General features: G+C 42.2%; 1 protein-coding gene across 1 annotated transcript in view; it reads left to right on the forward strand.

Moving 5' to 3' along the window:
- Nucleotides 1-19606, forward strand: part of fars2 (phenylalanyl-tRNA synthetase 2, mitochondrial) — a 109489-nt gene that overhangs the window by 68524 nt on the left and 21359 nt on the right. Inside the window, exons 8-9 of the mRNA XM_083901734.1 lie at nt 12275-12435; nt 13916-14076. Of these exons, the coding sequence (XP_083757860.1) occupies nt 12275-12435; nt 13916-14076 (322 nt within the window). The remainder of the gene's footprint in view (nt 1-12274; nt 12436-13915; nt 14077-19606) is intronic.

The following is a 19606-nucleotide window of genomic DNA, read 5'->3' on the forward strand; positions in this document are numbered from 1 at the left end:
ACCTGTACTAAACAGAGGATCAGGACGATAAACTCTGTCACCTCGTCTCCACCATGTCCCTCTAATCTGTCCATAATTACAGAGAGAGACACACACACTGTGTGTTTGTGTGTGTGTGAGACCAGAGCTGTCTCTCATTGCTTTGGTCTCTCACCTGTTGTCTTTAGCTTGTCGTCTCTTGTCCCTCGTCACTTGCTTCTCGTCTTAAGCTTGTTGTCTTTAATTTGTCATTAGCTTGTCTAACCCGTTTATCACTTCCGCACTCATTGCTATGTTCTGGAATTGTTGTCTCGTGAAGCTCCGCTTTGTCCCTGAAAAACGAGAGAGTGCAGCACAGAGTTCTACACAAACTTCCATCCTCCAAGGATTTACATGTCCAGTGGATACATTTTATATATGTCGGCAAATAATAGCTTTTCCAAATGCTAACTGTTGTTAGCTGCCAGAGCCTCAGTGACGCTGATGTATACTCAACAAAAATATAAACGCACCAACTTGAAATGGTGAACAAAAATTGAATGTCATGACATTTGCTCAGATTCTTGATGCATTTGTTTATGGAATGATTTGTTTTGCTCAAACCCAGTAGTCCAGTGTCACTTGGCCACTCCTATTGACTACAATCTCAGATTGAGTATTTCAACTCTTGAGAGTCATGGAGCATGGCAGAGTGGTGGTCAATATGCGTGACCAGTACACAGACACTCCTTATGGTCTGGTCAATAAAAGGGCACACCAAAATGTGGACTTTTGTCACTTGTCAAGATGCCACAGATGTCACAAATCTTGCTGAGTGATGGGTTGAGCGTTACAGCTGTGGCAACACAACTGAATGAAGCCGTATTCACCAGACATGTCACCTATCGAACACCATTTGGATGTTCTGGATAGGCGTGTCCACCAGCGGGTTCCAGTTCCCCAGAACGGCTGCCAACTTCAAGTGGCTCTGCAGGAGGAATAGGAGAACATCCCCCAGGCCACGATCGACAACCTGGTGATGTCCATGTGTCGCTGGTGTACTGCTCTGCATGAGGCTCATGGTGGACACACACGTTATTTAAGATTTGTGAACTTGGATCATTGATCCCCATTGTGTTCTTCCTGCCATTACTCCAGGACTTTGGTTTTGAAATTGATCCTAATGCTCTCAAATTAAAGCCAATTTATTGATAAAGTTGTACTGTTATCTTTAGAAAGTTACTCTGTTTTGTCACATAACAATAACTACACGTTTTTCTTTGTACGCTTATATTTTTGTTAAGTGTAGTTTCCTGTGTCTCATTTGCATTTAAAGAGACAGGCACTCAAAACCAACTGTTCTGAGGGCTGTTTTGGCAGGGTGATTTAACTGCTGCGGTGCTTCATTCTTATGGTATTTTGACCAAAGCATGTCACAGACATGTTCATTAGGACACCAGGGAACTAGTTTAACTTGGAGAAATAGGGTATAATATGCCTACTTTAATTTTTAACTCATTGTCTCTTACCTGTCTTTAGCATCTTAAACTTTTCGCTGTCTCAGGCAGAAGTTGCGCTAGACTTTTTTGTTGTCTGTCATTTTGACTGACAGGGTCATAAAAATCCTGTCATAAGCTATTTTTACCGGTCACTAATTTTTTAAATGATAATAAATATTCAATTGCATTTAATTTGAATTCATTTTTAATTATATAAAATCCAAAAAAGCTGAACAAATAATCCACACCGTGGATACACACATCAAGCAGAATATGAAGAATATGTAACTTTTTCTCCGCAGTAACAAAAACATCTGACTTCATCTTCATCTGCATCTATCCCTCTTTTTTCACCTCTTTTATCAACATCGTTATTGGGCTTTTTAAAGAAACTTCTGACACTCAACTGCCGTGACATTTTTCCTCTTTTCTACTTTTCTTCTTCGACAAGAGCCAATTACTGTAATATGCTCTTCACCACCAAGTGGTCAGGGGTGTGAATTGCAATCTGTCAAAATAATGGATGGCCCTCAGATTGTTCCGTCGCCGTTTTAAAAAAGCGGTCAATGACGTAAAATATTCGGTTAACGCGACTCCTGGTCTCAGGCTCATTGTCTCTTCAAACAACTCTTGTCCATCATAGTCCAATAATCAGAATCTGTTTGTTTCTGATCAGTTTATTGATTCTGTTTCCAGAACAAATTAAATAATGAGGACACACATATTGATCCATAAACCGCAACATAATCCCTGCTGTTGCCTGGTTACTAATCATTCTGCATAATTTACATGGTCCTCATTGTTAATTCAGGACCGAGGCTCGATCAGAGGCGGCGGCCTCAGACTGTTTGAGCACATATTGTTTTCACAATCCATATTCATCACTGGAGGCCAGCACCAAGCAGCTCCAGCACCGCGGGGACGTCCACGGTCAACGATTGAGACACGGAGCCTGCGCTGGTGTCCCGGGTAATGGCGGCCAACACAGTCATTCTTCCATCATCTGTGAATGTGTTCAGAAAAGTCCTGCTCTTATTTTCAGGTGAAAGGATGAAGACTGAATCATCAGATCATGTGAGGCTGAAAACGGTTTCCTTGTAGAGTCGACTTTTGGGAAAAGTTCACGTTAACATGGAGAAATTAACATTTAGAGACTTTTGAGATGTCCAGGTTTGGAGAAGTTCAGAGAAGCTGCTAGAAGTCATTGTTTGTGGAATGATTTTCAGGACAGGCAATATTTGAGAAGTCCACATTTAGAGATGTAGATGTTTTAAGAAGTAGACATTTGTGGAAGAATGTTGACGGACGTTGATATTTGGAGACGTCAACGTTTGAAGATGTTGCTGTTTTGAGGAATGATGAATGAAGTCAATATTTTAACTATTGGGGAAGTCTCTGAAGACATTCAGAGTCATCAACATTGTGAAAAAGTTGCATTTGTAGAATTCGAGGAAGACGACGTTTAGAAAAGTCAGTTTTGGGAGAAACTTGTGTCTGGAATTCAACGTATAATGAAGTTTATGAAGATTGGAGATTGGGGACGACTGACTGTGTATGATGTTCCTGTGCTAAAGTTTCCTCCTCAGAAACCACGCGTTCATGTCTTTAACTCCTCCACATTCACAGAATGATGACAGGAAACTAAAGATGTATGGGGGCGTGGCCTGACCCTCTAAGAACATGGACACCGTGAGCAATTGGTTAGATTATTACTGAGAAAGATCCTAACGATAAAAAGCCTCTGAAATAAAAATGCCAGGAAAAGAAAAAATGAGGATAAATATGGAGGATTAATGTGTTCATCTGTTCAGAGGAAACCAGCGGATGAAGGGATGAAGGAGGAGGAGAGTGATGGACCATGTCAGGGAGCAGAGACAGAAGACACGTAATGGACGAAGAAGAAATGGATGAGAGGAACAGTGTAGGAGGAGGAAAGTGTGATGGAGAGATGAGACGGAGAGAGATATGAAACGAGGCGATTAGAGGAAGAGGAGGACGGAGATGGATGACAGGACCGAGCGGGTGAAGACAGAGGAGAGACGACGGACATGAGTGAGTGATGGAGGAGGACATGAAGAGAAGACAAACTGAGACAGGAAGTCTAATGGAAAGTGGTGGGAGAGCGAATGATGGAATGTGAGCGAGGGACAAGGGAGGAGACAAGACGATTCCAGAGACGGAGACAAAAACACCAAAGTCCAGAGACAAAAACCACCAGAGTCTAGAGACAAAAACCATCAGAGTCCAGAGACGGACAAAAACCGCTGCCCCCACCGGAGGACATGGACGTACATGTACAGTGTCAACAGTGGTAGTCTAGTGGTTAAGTTGAATGAATGAATGAATGAATGATTTGTTTATTTCGGGCATGACCGTTAAATCAACATCAGCACACATCATCAGTTAATTCATGCGCATGACCGAAAGGGAAAGCGGGAGAAGCAAGAGTTTATCTAGTCCCGCCCCCATTACCCCAGAATGCATTTTTTCTTTTTCTTTTTTTTTTCTTTAACTTTTGACAGTTTGATGTAACAAGTTTCAGCAGCAGTAGCATCAGGGCTGCAGTTCATCTCAGGACAGTATCTAACATGTTGACATAAGCATTTTTCAATGTCAGCTAGTGTTTTCATTTTATCTCAATACAGTGTCTACTGATTTCTGACTGTGACCTTTATCCACATTCTTCCTGGGTCATCCTGTAACGATTAATAATCATGTTTACATACTTCTTTTTGAATACACTCTGTGTTGCTGATTTTCTGATCTCCTCATCTAAGTTATTCCACTGCTTGACACCCGTGACCGAAATAGTATTTTTTTTTGCCTGAAAACCATGTTCCCTCTCAGATTGTGTCCCTGCTCTCTAGTTGGGAATCGTATTTGAAAGTTGTGAGGGAGGCTTTTGTTGTCCGTCCTGTACATTATCTGTGCTGTGAGGTTGTTGTTGGACTTTTGTGGGGATGGTCATAGGATCGAATCCTGGTCTCGACTTATATGCTGTATTATTATTATTGTATAAAGCATTATGAGTATTAAGCATTAATAATCTATAAATCATATTGTATAAATCATTAATTAAGCTTGGGATGCATAAAATATTACTATAAATAAATATATTGGTTGTGTGTTGTTAACCAGCCATACATTAGCCCCGCATGCCACGATGTCTCACTCCAAGGTTTTCTCAAAAGTTGGCAGCTCTGCAGTAACAGTAATAGTAGCAGCAGCAGTAACAGTAGCTGTAATAGTAGCATTAGCAGTAATAGTATAGCAGCAGCAGTAATAGTATAGCAGCAGCAGTAATAGTAGCAGCAGCAGTAATAGTAGCAGCTAGGGTTGCCACCTACCAGAAATGAAAATAATGGACGCCCCACCGTGGCTCCTCAGGGCCATGACCACCACGGAGCCGACTTATCTAGGACATCTAGACATGTGTGTTGTAAGGGTGTCGGGGGGCTTTCTAGTAAAATTTCACTATGGTGAGTACATGGCGAGGGAGCGGAGCGACCGAGCGAAGGCGGGTTGGTGTGGAGCATTTGAAAATTTGAGGTAAAAATGGGGCATTCTGAAGCTTTTTGAAGGACCATTATGGTGACTCATGAAGTAAGGCCAAGTAACTCAAAACATTACAGAACTCTGTATTACAGAAAACATCTACTTTGGGAAGCAGCTGGGGGAACATATGAACATGAAATGTCTTTATTGGCAAGAGCAATATAACAAGGGATGCACCGAAAATCAGGAAACAGTTGGCCGAAACGGAAAAACCGAAATGAGTTATTGTGCTAATTCTGTACCATTGTTGTTTTTTTTCTTCTAATTTTGTTATGGCAGGGACTGTGTGTGCTTACCTCACTAAAGTCAAGGCATTGCAATTATAGTATATTATATTATAGAGTGCGCCCCCTCATCTGGTGCAGCGGGCCTTTTTTTCTGCGCACCGCACCTGCACTGTGGCTTCTCTCTCTCTCTCTCTCTGCTGTGTTGTGCGTCGCTGCTGCGCTCTGCGCTTTTCCTCCAAGCGATCTTTCCGTATCAGCACAGACTGGATTATTTCTCTACACACAGTTTTATCTTTACATCCAATAATAATCTTTATGACGAGGATCGGTACAGTCGCGATGACGACAACTCTTAACAGCGCACTTTTCATTGTTTTCATTCCGTGGTCTCAATCTTTTTGTAGAAGAGCTTTAGTTTAGCTGTAATTAAGGGAATAACCGATTAATCAGATGAGGTGATGTCTTAAGGTAACTGTGAGCAGCACCGATGTGTGGCGTCTGTTGCTAGGCAACCGTGACAGCAGCACACGCACAGAGGACCGGAGCCAGGGCGGCCGATCCTGCGTAGATCCCGCCTGCAGATGAACGACAAGTTTGCTGGCCTTATTATTCCCTGTGTTTTATTTTCATCTTTATCTTTAGTGTTGATGTGTGTGTGACAGACATGTGGATTGGATATTTAAGGAAACAAACCGCGTTTGTTCCGTAACATTTAATTGCCAAATGGACGATTCCGTATTTTACGGGACGGGTGGCAACCCTAGTAGCAGCAGCAGTAATAGTAGCATTAGCAGTAATAGTATAGCAGCAGCAGTAATAGTAGCAGTAATAGTAGCATTAGCAGTAATAGTATAGCAGCAGCAGTAATAGTATCATTAGCAGTAATAGTATAGCAGCAGCAGTAATAGTAGCATTAGCAGTAATAGTATAGCAGCAGAAGTAATAGTAGCATTAGCAGTAATAGTATAGCAGCAGCAGTAATAGTAGCAGCAGCAGTAATAGAAGAAGTAATAGTAGCAGCAGCAGTAATAGTAGCATTAGCAGTAATAGTAGCAGCAGCAGTAACAGTGGCAGTAATAGTAGCATTAGCAGTAATAGTATAACAGCAGCAGTAATAGTAGCATTAGCAGTAATAGTAGCAGTAGCAGTAATAGTAGCAGCAGCAGTAATAGTAGCAGCAGCAGTAATAGTAGCAGTAGCAGTAATAGTATAGCAGCAGCAGTAATAGTAGCAGCAGCAGTAAAAGTAGCAGTAGCATTAGCAGCAGAAGTAATAGTAGCAGTAATAGTATCATTAGCAGTAATAGTATAGCAGCAGCAGTAATAGTAGCAGTAATAGTAGCATTAGCAGTAATAGTAGCTTTAGCAGTAATAGTATAGCAGCAGCAGTAATAGTAGCATTAGCAGTAATAGTATAGCATTAGCAGTAATAGTAGCAGTAATAGTAGCAGCAGCAGTATCAGTAACACCGGATTTCCACTGGACGCGTTACAGCCGCGGAACGTAAGCGCCGCGGTTCTGCTTCATCCTCTGCCCAGCGTCAATCCCCACCGGGTGCGTTACGGCAGCGGCGCGGTGCCTTGGGAGCCAGTGGTATTCACTGAAGATCACGCGATAATCTTGAACGGAGGCGAGTTCGCGCTATAGACTGTGTATAAAGGAAACAACAACAACACAGCTTCTTTTCATTCTCGTGGAAGAACTGTTGCTCTGGTGTCATAAATGATTGTATGTTTCTCCACTTGAACAATCAGTCTCTCGTCGTAGCATCGGTCACGACATAATGTTGATGTGAAGTTGTAACAGGCCATATTACCTGCGTATTGTGTTTTATTTTGAAAGAGGGGCGGAAGTGTTTTACTTTGATTCTGTGTCGCTGTTCCTGTCTCGTGCGAACTGCTCTGTTGGAATTTACGAGGTTCAGCAGCGGCAACGGCAAAAATAGAACTGCTACCTATCGATAACGCTTCTAGGACGAGACGCTTCTAGGACGCTGCATTTCCACCATTTCTGGTGGAAATGCTCTCATTAATTAGAATGGAATCGATTTGCAACGGCGACGGCACCGCTGACGTTCCGCGGCTGTAACGCGTCCAGTGGAAATCCAGGGTAATAGTAGCAGCAGCAGTAACAGTAATAGTAGCAGCAGCAGTAACAGTAATAGTAGCAGCAGTAGCAGCAGCAGTAACAGCAGTATGTTCTTGAATAATGCAGTCGTAAATATATTCATCCAAATATGATTAGGAGAAATGGAGACTGCGAGAGAGAGAGAGCTGCATCAGGGAGGAAGTGAAAGAAGACGGGAACGAGGACGATGAAAGACACAATGATGAACGAGTAAGAGAACAGGAAACAGCAGTTTTTTATGATTTAATAGAAACATGTCTCTTATTTCAAAAGAAAATATTTCTTCCTGATTAAATTTGACTGAGTTCACAAATATTTGAAGAAGAGGAGGCGGAAGAAGAGAGGATGAGGACGAGAGGATGACAATGATGTGATGGATTGTTGATTATTAGCAGATTTATTCCAGTATGCTCCCTCATCTCCTCTGACCTTTGACCCCAAACTCATTAGCATCGAAACGACATTCTCTGTCTGTTGACTGGACTGAAGCTGTGTGTGTCTGTTAGAGAAATGTCTCATTACATCCTGTGTGACTCCGCCCAGTCCTCACCCAGACACCGACCAATCAGCAGCAGAGAATCAGCCTGATATTTATTTATGTTTTTATTTATTGAACTTTCTTTGTCTCATGAGACAAGTGGAAGGACAGATAGAGTCACATGAAGGACAAACTGCTGCCAACTAGTGGCCGGAGGCCGAGGCCGTCACAGACTTAGTTTCCTCACACACGCTCTCTTTGAGTCCCAGACTCAAATCCCTGGATTTATCCATAATCCTCTACTCCTGTGAGTGTTAGTCCTTTGCTGCAAGCGTCCTGGAGGCAGAGCAGCATTTTAATCTTCATGCAGCAGAAACTCTGAGTCTCTGAGTCACACTTTGAACATTTACATTTCACAATCTTTTTTTTTTACATAGAATAGAATGCATACTGTACATATATATATTAGGGCTGTCAAAAGATTAACATTTTTAATCAGATTAATCACAGGGTAGCTGTGGATTAATTGCGATTAATCACGATTATTTACCATTCGTAAATATGCCAGAAAAATTTTAATTTTCTCTTTATATTGTTGTAGGAATGGAGAGATAAAGTATGTGAAAATATAAATGTAAAGAACATTATATTATACATACATATTATACATTGCACTGTAAATAACTCACATTATAAACAAAATATAAAGTATAGAAGTTAAATAGTTTTCTTGTGGTACTAAACCCACAGCAGGAAGTTCCTCATCAGCACCTTTGAAGCACTGCTTCTACTAGTTAGCGTTAGCGTCAGCTAATGTTAGCTGCTGTCTGTGTCCCCATTAGTTAAACAGTGACTGTTAATGTTATGATTATATCATTATCTGCGCCAGTAGCGTCACTTACAACTGTGTGTCTTTCTTTCTTTTTTTTTCTTCCTCTTCTAACTTCCTGATTGATAACTCCTCTTTATTTTCCTTCAGCTTCGTTTACAACTTGCAGAACGATTACTTCACACAGGTTAACGTGAGGAGACGTGGGGCCCCGTTAGGGGGGTTTCCTACTGAGATGTCATTGCAAATCAACCATTGTTGTTTAAGGGGGGCGGCGATGCGGCTGCTCACCCAGTGTCGGGAACCCCCCTATCGGCTCGGGGCCCCAAGCAGTTGCCTGTCTTGCCTGTTCATAAACTGCACGTCTACCCATAGCGCGATGAAAGTGAGAAAGTGCGGTCGTGCGTTAAAAAAATTAACACGTTAATTCCACAAATTAATCATCCTGCGTTAACGCGTTAATTTTGACAGCCCTAATATATATATAGACTCTATATAAGCTCCCGTACCCTCTGCTCCACTCCCCTCCCCTCACTCGTTCTCTGACATCAACTTGGCAGTGTGCACGTAAACAGTGAGGGTGCCGTCACAGGAAGAGACGTCAGACACAAGGATCAAGCCGATCTCTGCCGGACTGTAAATCACATAAGAAGACTTAACAAACCTAAAAACGTTGGTTAATCTCCAACAATTACCAGGGAAATGTCTAAATTCTCAATATTTAACAGAGGAGTCTGGTCTGCGACGGGCATCACACTGCTGCTGTATTTCAGTCCAGAGACTGTGCTCTGGTCATGGAGGACGTATGGAAGAAATATTTTTGATTAATTGCTTTACAAGTCACTAGTCACTCGTTTGTGTGTGCGTGTAAAACGTCATTCATTGACATTGACATATTCGATGACATTTTCAGAGGGGAGCTAATCATTTCGTCCTCAGGTGTACATATATACCTAGATATATAAAATATATCAATAATATTGAAATTAGTTGTGAGTTCCTCCAAAAAAACGAATGCAATAAAACAAAATTCAGCTCTGGAAACACATAAATAAAGAGAAGACATACTTCACTACTGATGAAGTAGAAAATATACAAAGAAAAAGTCAAAAATAGGAAAAAACATACAAGGTCAAAGAAATACAAAAAAGATTTAGAAATGGGTTAAAAATTCTAACTAATTAGACAACAAAAGTGCATGTGTGTGTATGTCACAGCTGCTCTAACTTACTTAACTCTAATTTATTATTTAACAATTCAACTTAACTCTGTCAATAAATCTATACCTGCAGCATACACGCACGCACGCACGCACACACACACACACACACACACAGTAAAGTGAGACTGACAGTGAGCAGAATGTTCAGTAAGTGAAGACAGATTATTACAGATTATCAGTGTGTTATATGTCCAGAGTCTCTGTCATTCAAATTCACACAGGATTATTTTTAGTTGTTTTTAAATCATGTTTTATCACATTTTAAAGCGCAAAAAAACAACACTAACAAAATATTATTATCTGCATTGTTTCTATGATATCTTTAATAACTGAAGTTTGTAAACCACTCACTCTCCCACACCAAAGTCCATAGAGAAAATCAGTGATTTTAACATCACAGCACACAGGAGTTGTTGATCCACTGCTGCCTCCATCACTAAGTTAATAATAATAATAATAATAATAATAATAATGCATTTATTTGAAGGCGCCTTTCAGGACACTCAAGGTCGCCGTACAACAACAAAATAATAATAACAAAAAATATCAGCAACAGGTAGAGAGTTAGAGGGAGTAGGCCTGTTTTAAAATGTGGGTTTTCAGATGGGATTTGAAGATGGGGAATGAGACAATGTTCCTGATGCCGGGGAGGAGGGAGTTCCAGAGGCGGGGGCAGAGCGGCTGAAGGCTCTGGCCCATGGTGGTCAGACGGGCAGGAGGCTCAATGAGGCTGATAGAAGAGCCAGATCTGAGTGTCCAGGAAGGGGTGATGATGTGAAGGAGGTGAGAGAGGTATGGAGGAGAGAGGTTATGGATGGTCTTGAAGGTGAGGAGCAGAATTTTGAAATCGATGCGGAATTTAACCGGAGGCCAGTGAAGGTGTTGCAGAACAGGAGTGATGTGATTGATAGATGGGATCCTGGTGATGATGCTGGCGGCAGAGTTCTGAACCAATTGGAGTTTATAGATGGACTTGTGGGGAAGACCAATAAGAAGGAGTTACAATAGTCAAGGCGGGATGTGACCAGGGAGTGGACCAGGATAGCAGTGGAGTAGGGAGTAAGATGGGCGGAGACAGTTGATGCTGCAGAGATGGTAATAGGCTGATCGAGTGGTGTTATTGATGTGGGTCTGTGAGAGAGTGCCGTCAAGGATGATACTCAGACTCTTAACCTGTAGAGAGGAGCAAACAGAGGAGTTATCGATGGGGATGGTGAAACTTGGAGTGTTGGTGAGAGTGGATTTGGAACCTATGAGGAGAACCTCGGTTTTGTCACTGTTGAGTTTCAGGAAATCGGAAGAGAACAGGAATAGGGCAGGAAGGTGGAGGTGGGTTTGGAAGAAAGGTAGAGCTGGGTGTGGTCCGCTTAACAGTGGAAGTGGATATTGAATTTGCGGAAGGTCTGACCAAGGTGGAAGAGATAGATGATGAACAGGATGGGCCAAGTACAGAGCCTTGGGGAACACCAGAGGAGAGGGGAGATGGTTGGGATGTGAAGGTTTTCAACTGGCTGAACTGGGTTCGGCCAGAGAGATAAGATTTAAACCACTCCAGGGGTGTGTCGGAGATGCCAATAGATTCTAGTCTGTCGAGGAGGGTGGTATGGGAGATTGTGTCGAAGGCTGCACTCAGATCGAGAAGGATGAGGATGGATAATAGTCCGGAGTCAGCTGCCAACAGGAGGTCATTAGTAATTTTAAGGAGGGCTGTTTCTGTGCTGTGATGTGGGCGGCATCAAGACTGGAACTGTTCGTAAAGGTTATTGTTATGGAGATGTGCATGTATGTGAAGCCACTGCTTTCTTGGAGAGAAATGGTAGGTTGGAGATCAGTCGAAGGTTGTTGAAGTCACTGGGGTCTAAACCAGGTTTCTTAAGTATAGGTGTAACAGCACAGATTTAAGAGTGGACGGTACAGAACCAGAGGTGAGAGAGGAGTGAATAATGGCAGTTATCAGAGGTAACAAGGAGGGGAGACAGGCAGTGACTAAGGAGGTAGGGAGGGGGTCAAGTTGACATGTAGATGTTTTAGATTTCTGGATGAGATCCGAAATGTCAGCAACAGAGGGCAGTTGGAAGCTCGCGAATGCTTGGGAGAAGAGGGCTTGGAAAGCCAGATTTCTAATTTCTAATGTCTTATTTTGTTAATTCTGCTTGAAAAGTCTTTTGTTATGATTTACCTCAGTGACACAAAGTGACCACATGAGGCAGCAGTAGACCAGCAGCTCCTGTGTCCCTGTGAGCTAAAATCACTGATTTTTTCTCTGGACTTTGGTGTGGGAGAGTGAGTGTTTTTGTTAACGACCTGATTTAACAGTGATGATATGAATTTGGGTTTGTTTGTTGATGTGTATGTGTTGTCGTTGTTGTTGTTTTTTCAGCGGGGGCGGGGGACAAGCTGGGCTGGGCCTTTGGTCTCGGCCTGGAGCGACTGGCCATGGTTTTGTACCGGATCCCTGACATCCGACTGTTTTGGAGTCAAGACGAACGTTTCCTCTCACAGTTTATCCTGGATAGCATTCACCAACCTGTTTGTTTCCAGGTACAAGCACACACACACACACACTCACACACACACACACACACACACACAGGAAGGACAGAGCAGGTGACATGGAAGGAAGGAAAATGTGTGGGTGAGAGAGAACGAGAGAAAGACAGATATTGTTGTAAGGAGAGTGATATGATGATGAAGTGGTGAGGGATGGAGGGACTGAGCGCTCTCTCTCTCTCCCTCTGTCTCTCTCTTCAGTCTTATTGATGACCTCAGTTCCTCCACAGAGCAGCAGCAGCTCATTGTTGCCCAGGGTCAGTGCTTCTCTCCTGGGCCAGAACTCTGCACCTTCCCCCTAAACAACTGCTGCTAATGAACTGTGACCGCAAGCGTGTGTGTGTGTGTGTGTGTGTGTGTGTGTGTGTGTGTGTGTGTGTGCGTGTGTGCGTGTGTGCGTGTGTGCGTGTGTGCGTGTGTGCGTGTGTGCGTGTGTGTGTGTGTGCGCGCGTGTGTGCACGCGTGTGTGCGCGCGTGTGTGCGTGCGTGTGCGTGTGCCTGTGCCTGTGCCTGTATCCAGTGTCACTACACTCTAATATTGTTGAATGACCTCATTATGTCCCTCAGGAACAACAGGAAACTGAAGTTTGTAAACCACTCATTCTCCCACACCAAAATCAGTGATTTTTGCTCGCTGGGACACAGGAGCTGCTGGTTTACGTGTGGTCACTTTGTGTCACTGAGGTAAATCTGAACAAAGGATTTCAAACACTGAAGTGACAAAATAAGACATTTGAACTTAGTGATGGAGGCAACAGTGGATCAACAACTTCTGTGTGCTGTGATGTTAAAATCACTGATTTTCTCTATGGACTTTGGTGTGGGAGAGTGAGTGGTTTACAAACTGAACTGAACAGTAAATTTATCAGAGCAATAAAAACATTTTCTTAAATCGTCATCGAGTGTTTATGTTCTTATAGAATATCCATGTATAATAGCAGCTGTTTTTGTTGTTGTTGTTTTTTTAAAAACAAATCATGTTTAAATTGATTGTTTTTATTTATTTGCTTCACTGATGAAAAACATAAATAAATGGATAAAGAAACATGAAAAGAGAGGAAGTGAAGAATAAGAACAGCAGGAGCCTCTTCTTCTTTTCTCTCTGTGTATTTATTACAAGTTATTTCCACAATAATAAACCCCTCACACATGAATGAATCAATAGTTCACTAAAGAAAACATCACATTTATTCTGTTGAATTATTAAGTTTCACTTTCTCTCTTTCTTCTCTCAAGCTTTAGTTTCTGCTGTTGTTTTATTGCATTTTAAAAAATTTTCTTTCATTTTATTTCCTCTTTATGTTTGTTTTGTTTGTTTTATCGCCTGTTTTGTCTGATTGTTGATTGATGGGAGCAAAAAATTTTATACTTTTATTACAAATAGTTGTCTATTGGAATGTGGGTTTTTACTGTGAAAGTCTTTTATTTTCTTAATTATTATTGTGTGTGTGTGTGTGTGTGTGTGTGTCAGCCTCTCAGTAAATACCCGATGCTCCACAACGACATTTCCTTCTGGCTGCCAGAGGCGGAGCTACAGAGCTTCACTGCGAACGACTTCTACGACCTGGTTCGTTCCATCGGAGGAGATCTGGTGGAGAAGGTGACACTGGTGGACGAGTTCACACACGCACAGTAAGAACATACACACACACACACACACACACACACACACACACACGCTGCTGTGATGACTTCCTGTCGAACTAAAATACAAATTTTTACGTTATCTTTCATTGTAGCAGTTATTCTTGAATACAGCGCCCCCTAGCCTTAACCCGTAGAAGGACCGTGTGTGTGTGTAGCCATAGACTGCTCTGGTAATTACTCGGAAAACAATGATAGGCGAAAGAGACTCCTCACTGGAGTTCTAACTCTAACCTTTGACCCCAGTGTTTTTTGGTTTTTTTTAAATGTTGTCTCTGCTCTTCAAATGTGTTAGATGTGGACACAATGTCTTCACTGTAGTCCTCACACACACACACACACACAGTGTCCTTGACGATCACCTCTGAGCTGCAGTCTCTGCTGTTGACGTCTCATTTTTTAAGTGGTACGTGTGTGTGTGTGTGTGTGCGTGCATGTGTGTATTTACCTATCATTGTAAGGACCACTTACAGTGTGTGTGTGTGTGTGTGTGTGTCAGTGTGTGTCTAAAGGGCAGCAGTAGGAGGTTGTTACCTTATGGCTGAGAACTACTTTTTCTCATTACTGCGACACACACACACACACTTACCTGCCTGACCTTGCAATACTGTGTGTGTGTGTGTGTGTGTGTGTGGTGAGAGCCCTGCAGTGCGTAAAAATGTCTGCCACAATTCATCTTTCAGCATTTTAATGTCTTTTAAATAGCGACCTTTTTCCCCGCCGAGCTCACACACACACACACACACACACACACACTCACACCACATTACATTAATACAGCCTGATTTTTAGTTGAACAGACACTCTGGGGGACGAGGACTCAGGACTTTGTCTCAGCAGATTTTCTCAAAGTGAAACTTTTATTAAACTTAACACGATCGCCAAAAAAAACGCAAAATCAATAAATGAATGAAGTCGTGTCTTTAATCAGCTGACTAGTCTCATCTGAACATGTTGACACATCTGTCTCATATAATTAACGACATGTTTACGTCTGTATCTCACTTAGACAGACTTTTCCTTGTGTAAACTGAAGCGTGTAAACCATTCGGTGCCTCCATCACAAAGGAAATATTTCTTATTTTGTCACTTCTGCATTAAAAATCCTTTGTTCAGATTGACCTCAGTGACACAAAGTGACCACGCGAGGCAGCAGTAGACCAGCAGCTCCTGTGCCCCTGTGAGCTAAAATCACTGATTTTCTCTATGGACTTTGGTGTGAGAGAGTGAGTGGTTTACAAACTTCAGTTTCCTGTTCAACAGTTGAAATGTGTTATTTGTTGACTTTTAAAATACTTTGTTCAGATTTACCGCAGTGACACAAACTGTCCACACGGGGCAGCAGTTGCTGTTTGATAATGAATCTCAGTGCAAGTCGTTCTCCAAACAAACTATAAATGGTAGTCTCTGGCTCTCTCCTCTGATCTGCTAACATCTCATGTCGTAGCAAATCAAAGCTGATGGTTTGCGATGATCCCACACAAATCTGAGTTTATTGGTCGACAGCGCCGTCAGCTGCAACTGAGCCACGGCTAATCTGATAATCTGACTGAGCTGTCAGTCTCACACACACACACACACACACACACACACACACACACACACACACACACACACACACACACATCAATGCAGCTATTCTTCTCAGGACTTTCGTTCAGTCAAGTCAAGAAAAGGTCAAACCTTTTGAGCAAGAGATGAAAATGGAAATAATAATATTTCACATCATTTCAAAATAAAAGTGTTTGTTTTGATATGGAACGATACATGGTTCACAGTATGAACGTGTTTTTGATACTGTTTTTAAAAAACTTACAAATATAACTCATGATCACACCTCTGGTTTAGAGACATCCAGCAAATTGCCAAGCTAAAGCTAAAGCTTGTTAGCACATCACAAAGCTCAGTTAATGTTAAAGAGAAAACTGCTGTGTGTTACCTTAATGCTAACAACAGATGCTACAACCTGAAAGCCCAGAATTCAATTTTATTTTCTTTCTAAGAAGTGAAAACAAAAGGAGATCAACCAGTTCTCCACTGATTTGTTTTGCAAAGCTAGCATTTGTTGTTTTTCTCCCTCGTTTCTTCTTATTTTTCTACAGCAAATTGCAAAATGTGTCCCGCAGTTTTGAGAAAACCCCACACATTCTATATCAACACATGCAGTGTGATCGGGAATGACAAAAAACTACACATGAATGAGAAACGGTCAAAAAAAGATCTCAACCCAGCCCACGTTGGAGCGTCACAGTGTCGTCATACTTTAACGTAGAGACGTTGTTGAAGCTTTAAACAGGTCAGAAGACTTGAAGTTAAAACCGAAGTTAAAATGTTGAGTTTTGAAAGTTTTATACTTTCTTTTCTTTTTTTGTGTCATTTTCAGATTTTCTAATGAGTGTGTATTGCACAGTTAGTGACACACTCAGCTGAGGTCCATTAAAATAATCACAAACTCTTCTCCTGCTCTTCAAGTTTTTACATAAAAACATTACTATGGTTGTTGTGTAACCCTGTGTGTTGTTTTAATTTCCATATGACTTGCAGTTTTTCTTCAAATCACCTAAAAGCGCAGAGTTCTGCTCAAAGCTCCCATTGACTCCCATGTTAAAACTCAAAAAAATGAAGAGGAGGGTGATTTAAAACTGTAATTTCTCTGTCAATTCACACCCGTTTTTCACAAATTTGAATGTGGGAGCTCCAGAAAGCCCCCTGACGCTCACAAACCAAACATTTACTCTATCATCAAACGTTCTTGAAATATGACTTTAATATATGTTGAGTTCTCTGTTTTCTCAGAATTTTCTAGATAATTTTCACAAACGTGTGCTGCCCCCTTCAGGCTCATGAGAGGACGGTAACAGTAATTTATTTGCGTCTCTACGCAGACGACTTGCATCTCTTCACACAAAAGTCCCAAATCTGTCAGAATAAAAAGTTGTTCATTGAAACGATTACGTTCACTCCTTCACCTGTCATTTTGTCATCAATTCATTCTTTCACCACCCCCCCCCCCCCCCCCCCCCCGTCCCCCCACATGCGGAGTATGAGAGACAGAGAGCAACGCCCATTTCAACTCATCAATGATTTAACAAGAAAAAAAATGGAGAGAGAGAGAGTGCAAAAATAATGGAGGAGGGCGAGCTATGTTTCAGAGGAAGGTGATGACAGCGGGGGACAGTGGTAGAGAGACTGTCAGATCCACTGAGAGAGAGTTATTCAACTGAATTATGTATGATTGTTTTCTGTTCCCACAAACTATCAGCTGACACGCACACTCTCTCTCACAGACACACACACACACACTCTCACACACACACACACTCTCTCTCTCTCTCTCTCTCTCTCTCTCTCTCTCTCTCTCTCTCTCTCTCTCTCTCTCTCACACACACACACACTCTATCTTTCTCTCTCTCTCTCTCTCTCTCACTCACACACACACTCTCTCTCACACACCAACTATCAGCTGACACACACACACAAACTCTCTCTCTCTCTCGCTCTCTCACACACTCACACCAACTCTCTCTCTCACACACACTCTCTCTCACTCACACACAAACTCTCTCTCTCACACACACACTCTCTCTCTCACACACACACACACACTCTCTCTCTCTCTCTCACACACACACATACTCTCTCTCTCTCACACACACACACACACACTCTCTCTCCCTCTCTCTCTCTCTCTCACACACACTTACATAGACTCTCTCTCTCTCTCTCACACACTCTCTCTCTCTCACACACACACATAGACTCTCTCTCACACACACTCTCTCTCTCTCTCACACACACTCTCTCTCCCTCTCTCTTGCTCTCACACACACACATAGACTCTGTCTCTCTCTCACACACACACGCTCTCACACACACACATAGACTCTCTCTCTCACACACTCTCTCTCTCTCTCTCTCACACACACTCTCTTTCACACACACACTCTCTCTCACACACACACACACACACACAAACTCTCTCTCTCTCACACACACAAACTCTCTCTCTCTCACACACACACACACACACACACAAACTCTCTCTCTCACACACACATATTTGACTTTCTCTGGTTTTTCACTAAATGTCAACATCATCTCTATCACCTTTACAAAATGTCACCTCCTTCATCCTTTCTCTTTCTTGCCCTAGTTGTTTCCTTCCCTGGTAGACTTCTCTCCTTGTCTCCTCTGCTTCTTCACCTCCACTCTGTTACTTTCTCTCCTTCTCACTTTTCCTTCCTCACCTCTCCTTCCTTCAGTCCTTCCTCACCTCCTTCTTCCATCCTTCCTCTCCTATGTTACTTTCTCTCATCCTCATATCTAGGTTACCCTGCAGTGTTAGCATATGAGCTTACTGCAGCACTGGGTCCCTGGAGTGTCCTAATATTGCGTGTGTGTGTGTGTGTAGTAATGTTTTATGGGAATTACTGCACTCCTGTATCAACAACACACCAGATTTGTATCACAGAGAATCTCACTGGCTGCACAGCCCTGAGGGTTTCTGGGTAATCTGGATGTAACTGAACATAGAGCTGATGGTGGCACACGCACACACACACACACGCACAGTAGTTTAAAAAAAAACAAAAAACAGTGATGTAAACAAAGATGACATACAAACAGATGATTGTCCTTTAATACATCACATAAACACAAACACAACATGTATATAAAACACAAACTGCATCAGAGAGGACTGTAATTTTTCATCTCAGTGACTTTTGTGTATTCTGTCTCTCATTAAATAAAACATGAGCGATGACACTAAATGCTAAGCTAACACACCCGCATATGAGAAAAATTGTGAAGTTTCAGAAATCTAAAGGGACAGTTCCGGTTTGTTTGTTAAGTTACTTTGTCTGAGACACAGAGGCTCAGTCTGAGTGAAAAGAACGTGATCTTTATCTCACTGTAAGACAGACTTTTCCAACAAGAAACAGAAGTTTGTAAACCACTCACTCTCCCACACCAAAGTCCATAGAGAAAATCAGTGATTTTAACATCACAGCACACAGTTGTTGGTGGAGTTGTTGATCCACTGCTGCCTCTGTCACTAAGTTCAAATGTCTTATTTTGTCACTTCAGCCTATAAAATCCTTTGTTAAGATTGACCTCAGTGACACAAAGTGACCACACGAGGCAGCAGTAGACCAGCAGCTCCTGTGTCCCTGTGAGCTAAAATCACTGATTTTATATATGGACCACTGGTGTGGGAGAGTGAGTGGTTTACAGACTCCTCCTCGTCTGTTTTGAGCTGAGGCTGCTGCAGCTGACATACAAATGGTCAGCTGTGAACACACACTGATTCACAGTGTCAGCAGCTTCACTCGGGTCACTTCAGCATTTCGCTGGTGTCACAAAAAAAAAAGCCACGCCGCTGCAGTTTTGTCGTCATTTCACTGACGCCGCCATGTTCATGAGTTCAGGAACTTTCTGTCCTTGAAAAGCTTTAATCGTGGCCTTTAATTTCACATTGGACATGAGGACGACAGAAGACTGACCGCTCGGTCATCGC

Source organism: Microchirus variegatus (assembly GCF_963457635.1).
Source record: "Microchirus variegatus genome assembly, chromosome: 15".
Taxonomy (NCBI): Eukaryota; Metazoa; Chordata; class Actinopteri; order Pleuronectiformes; family Soleidae; genus Microchirus; species Microchirus variegatus.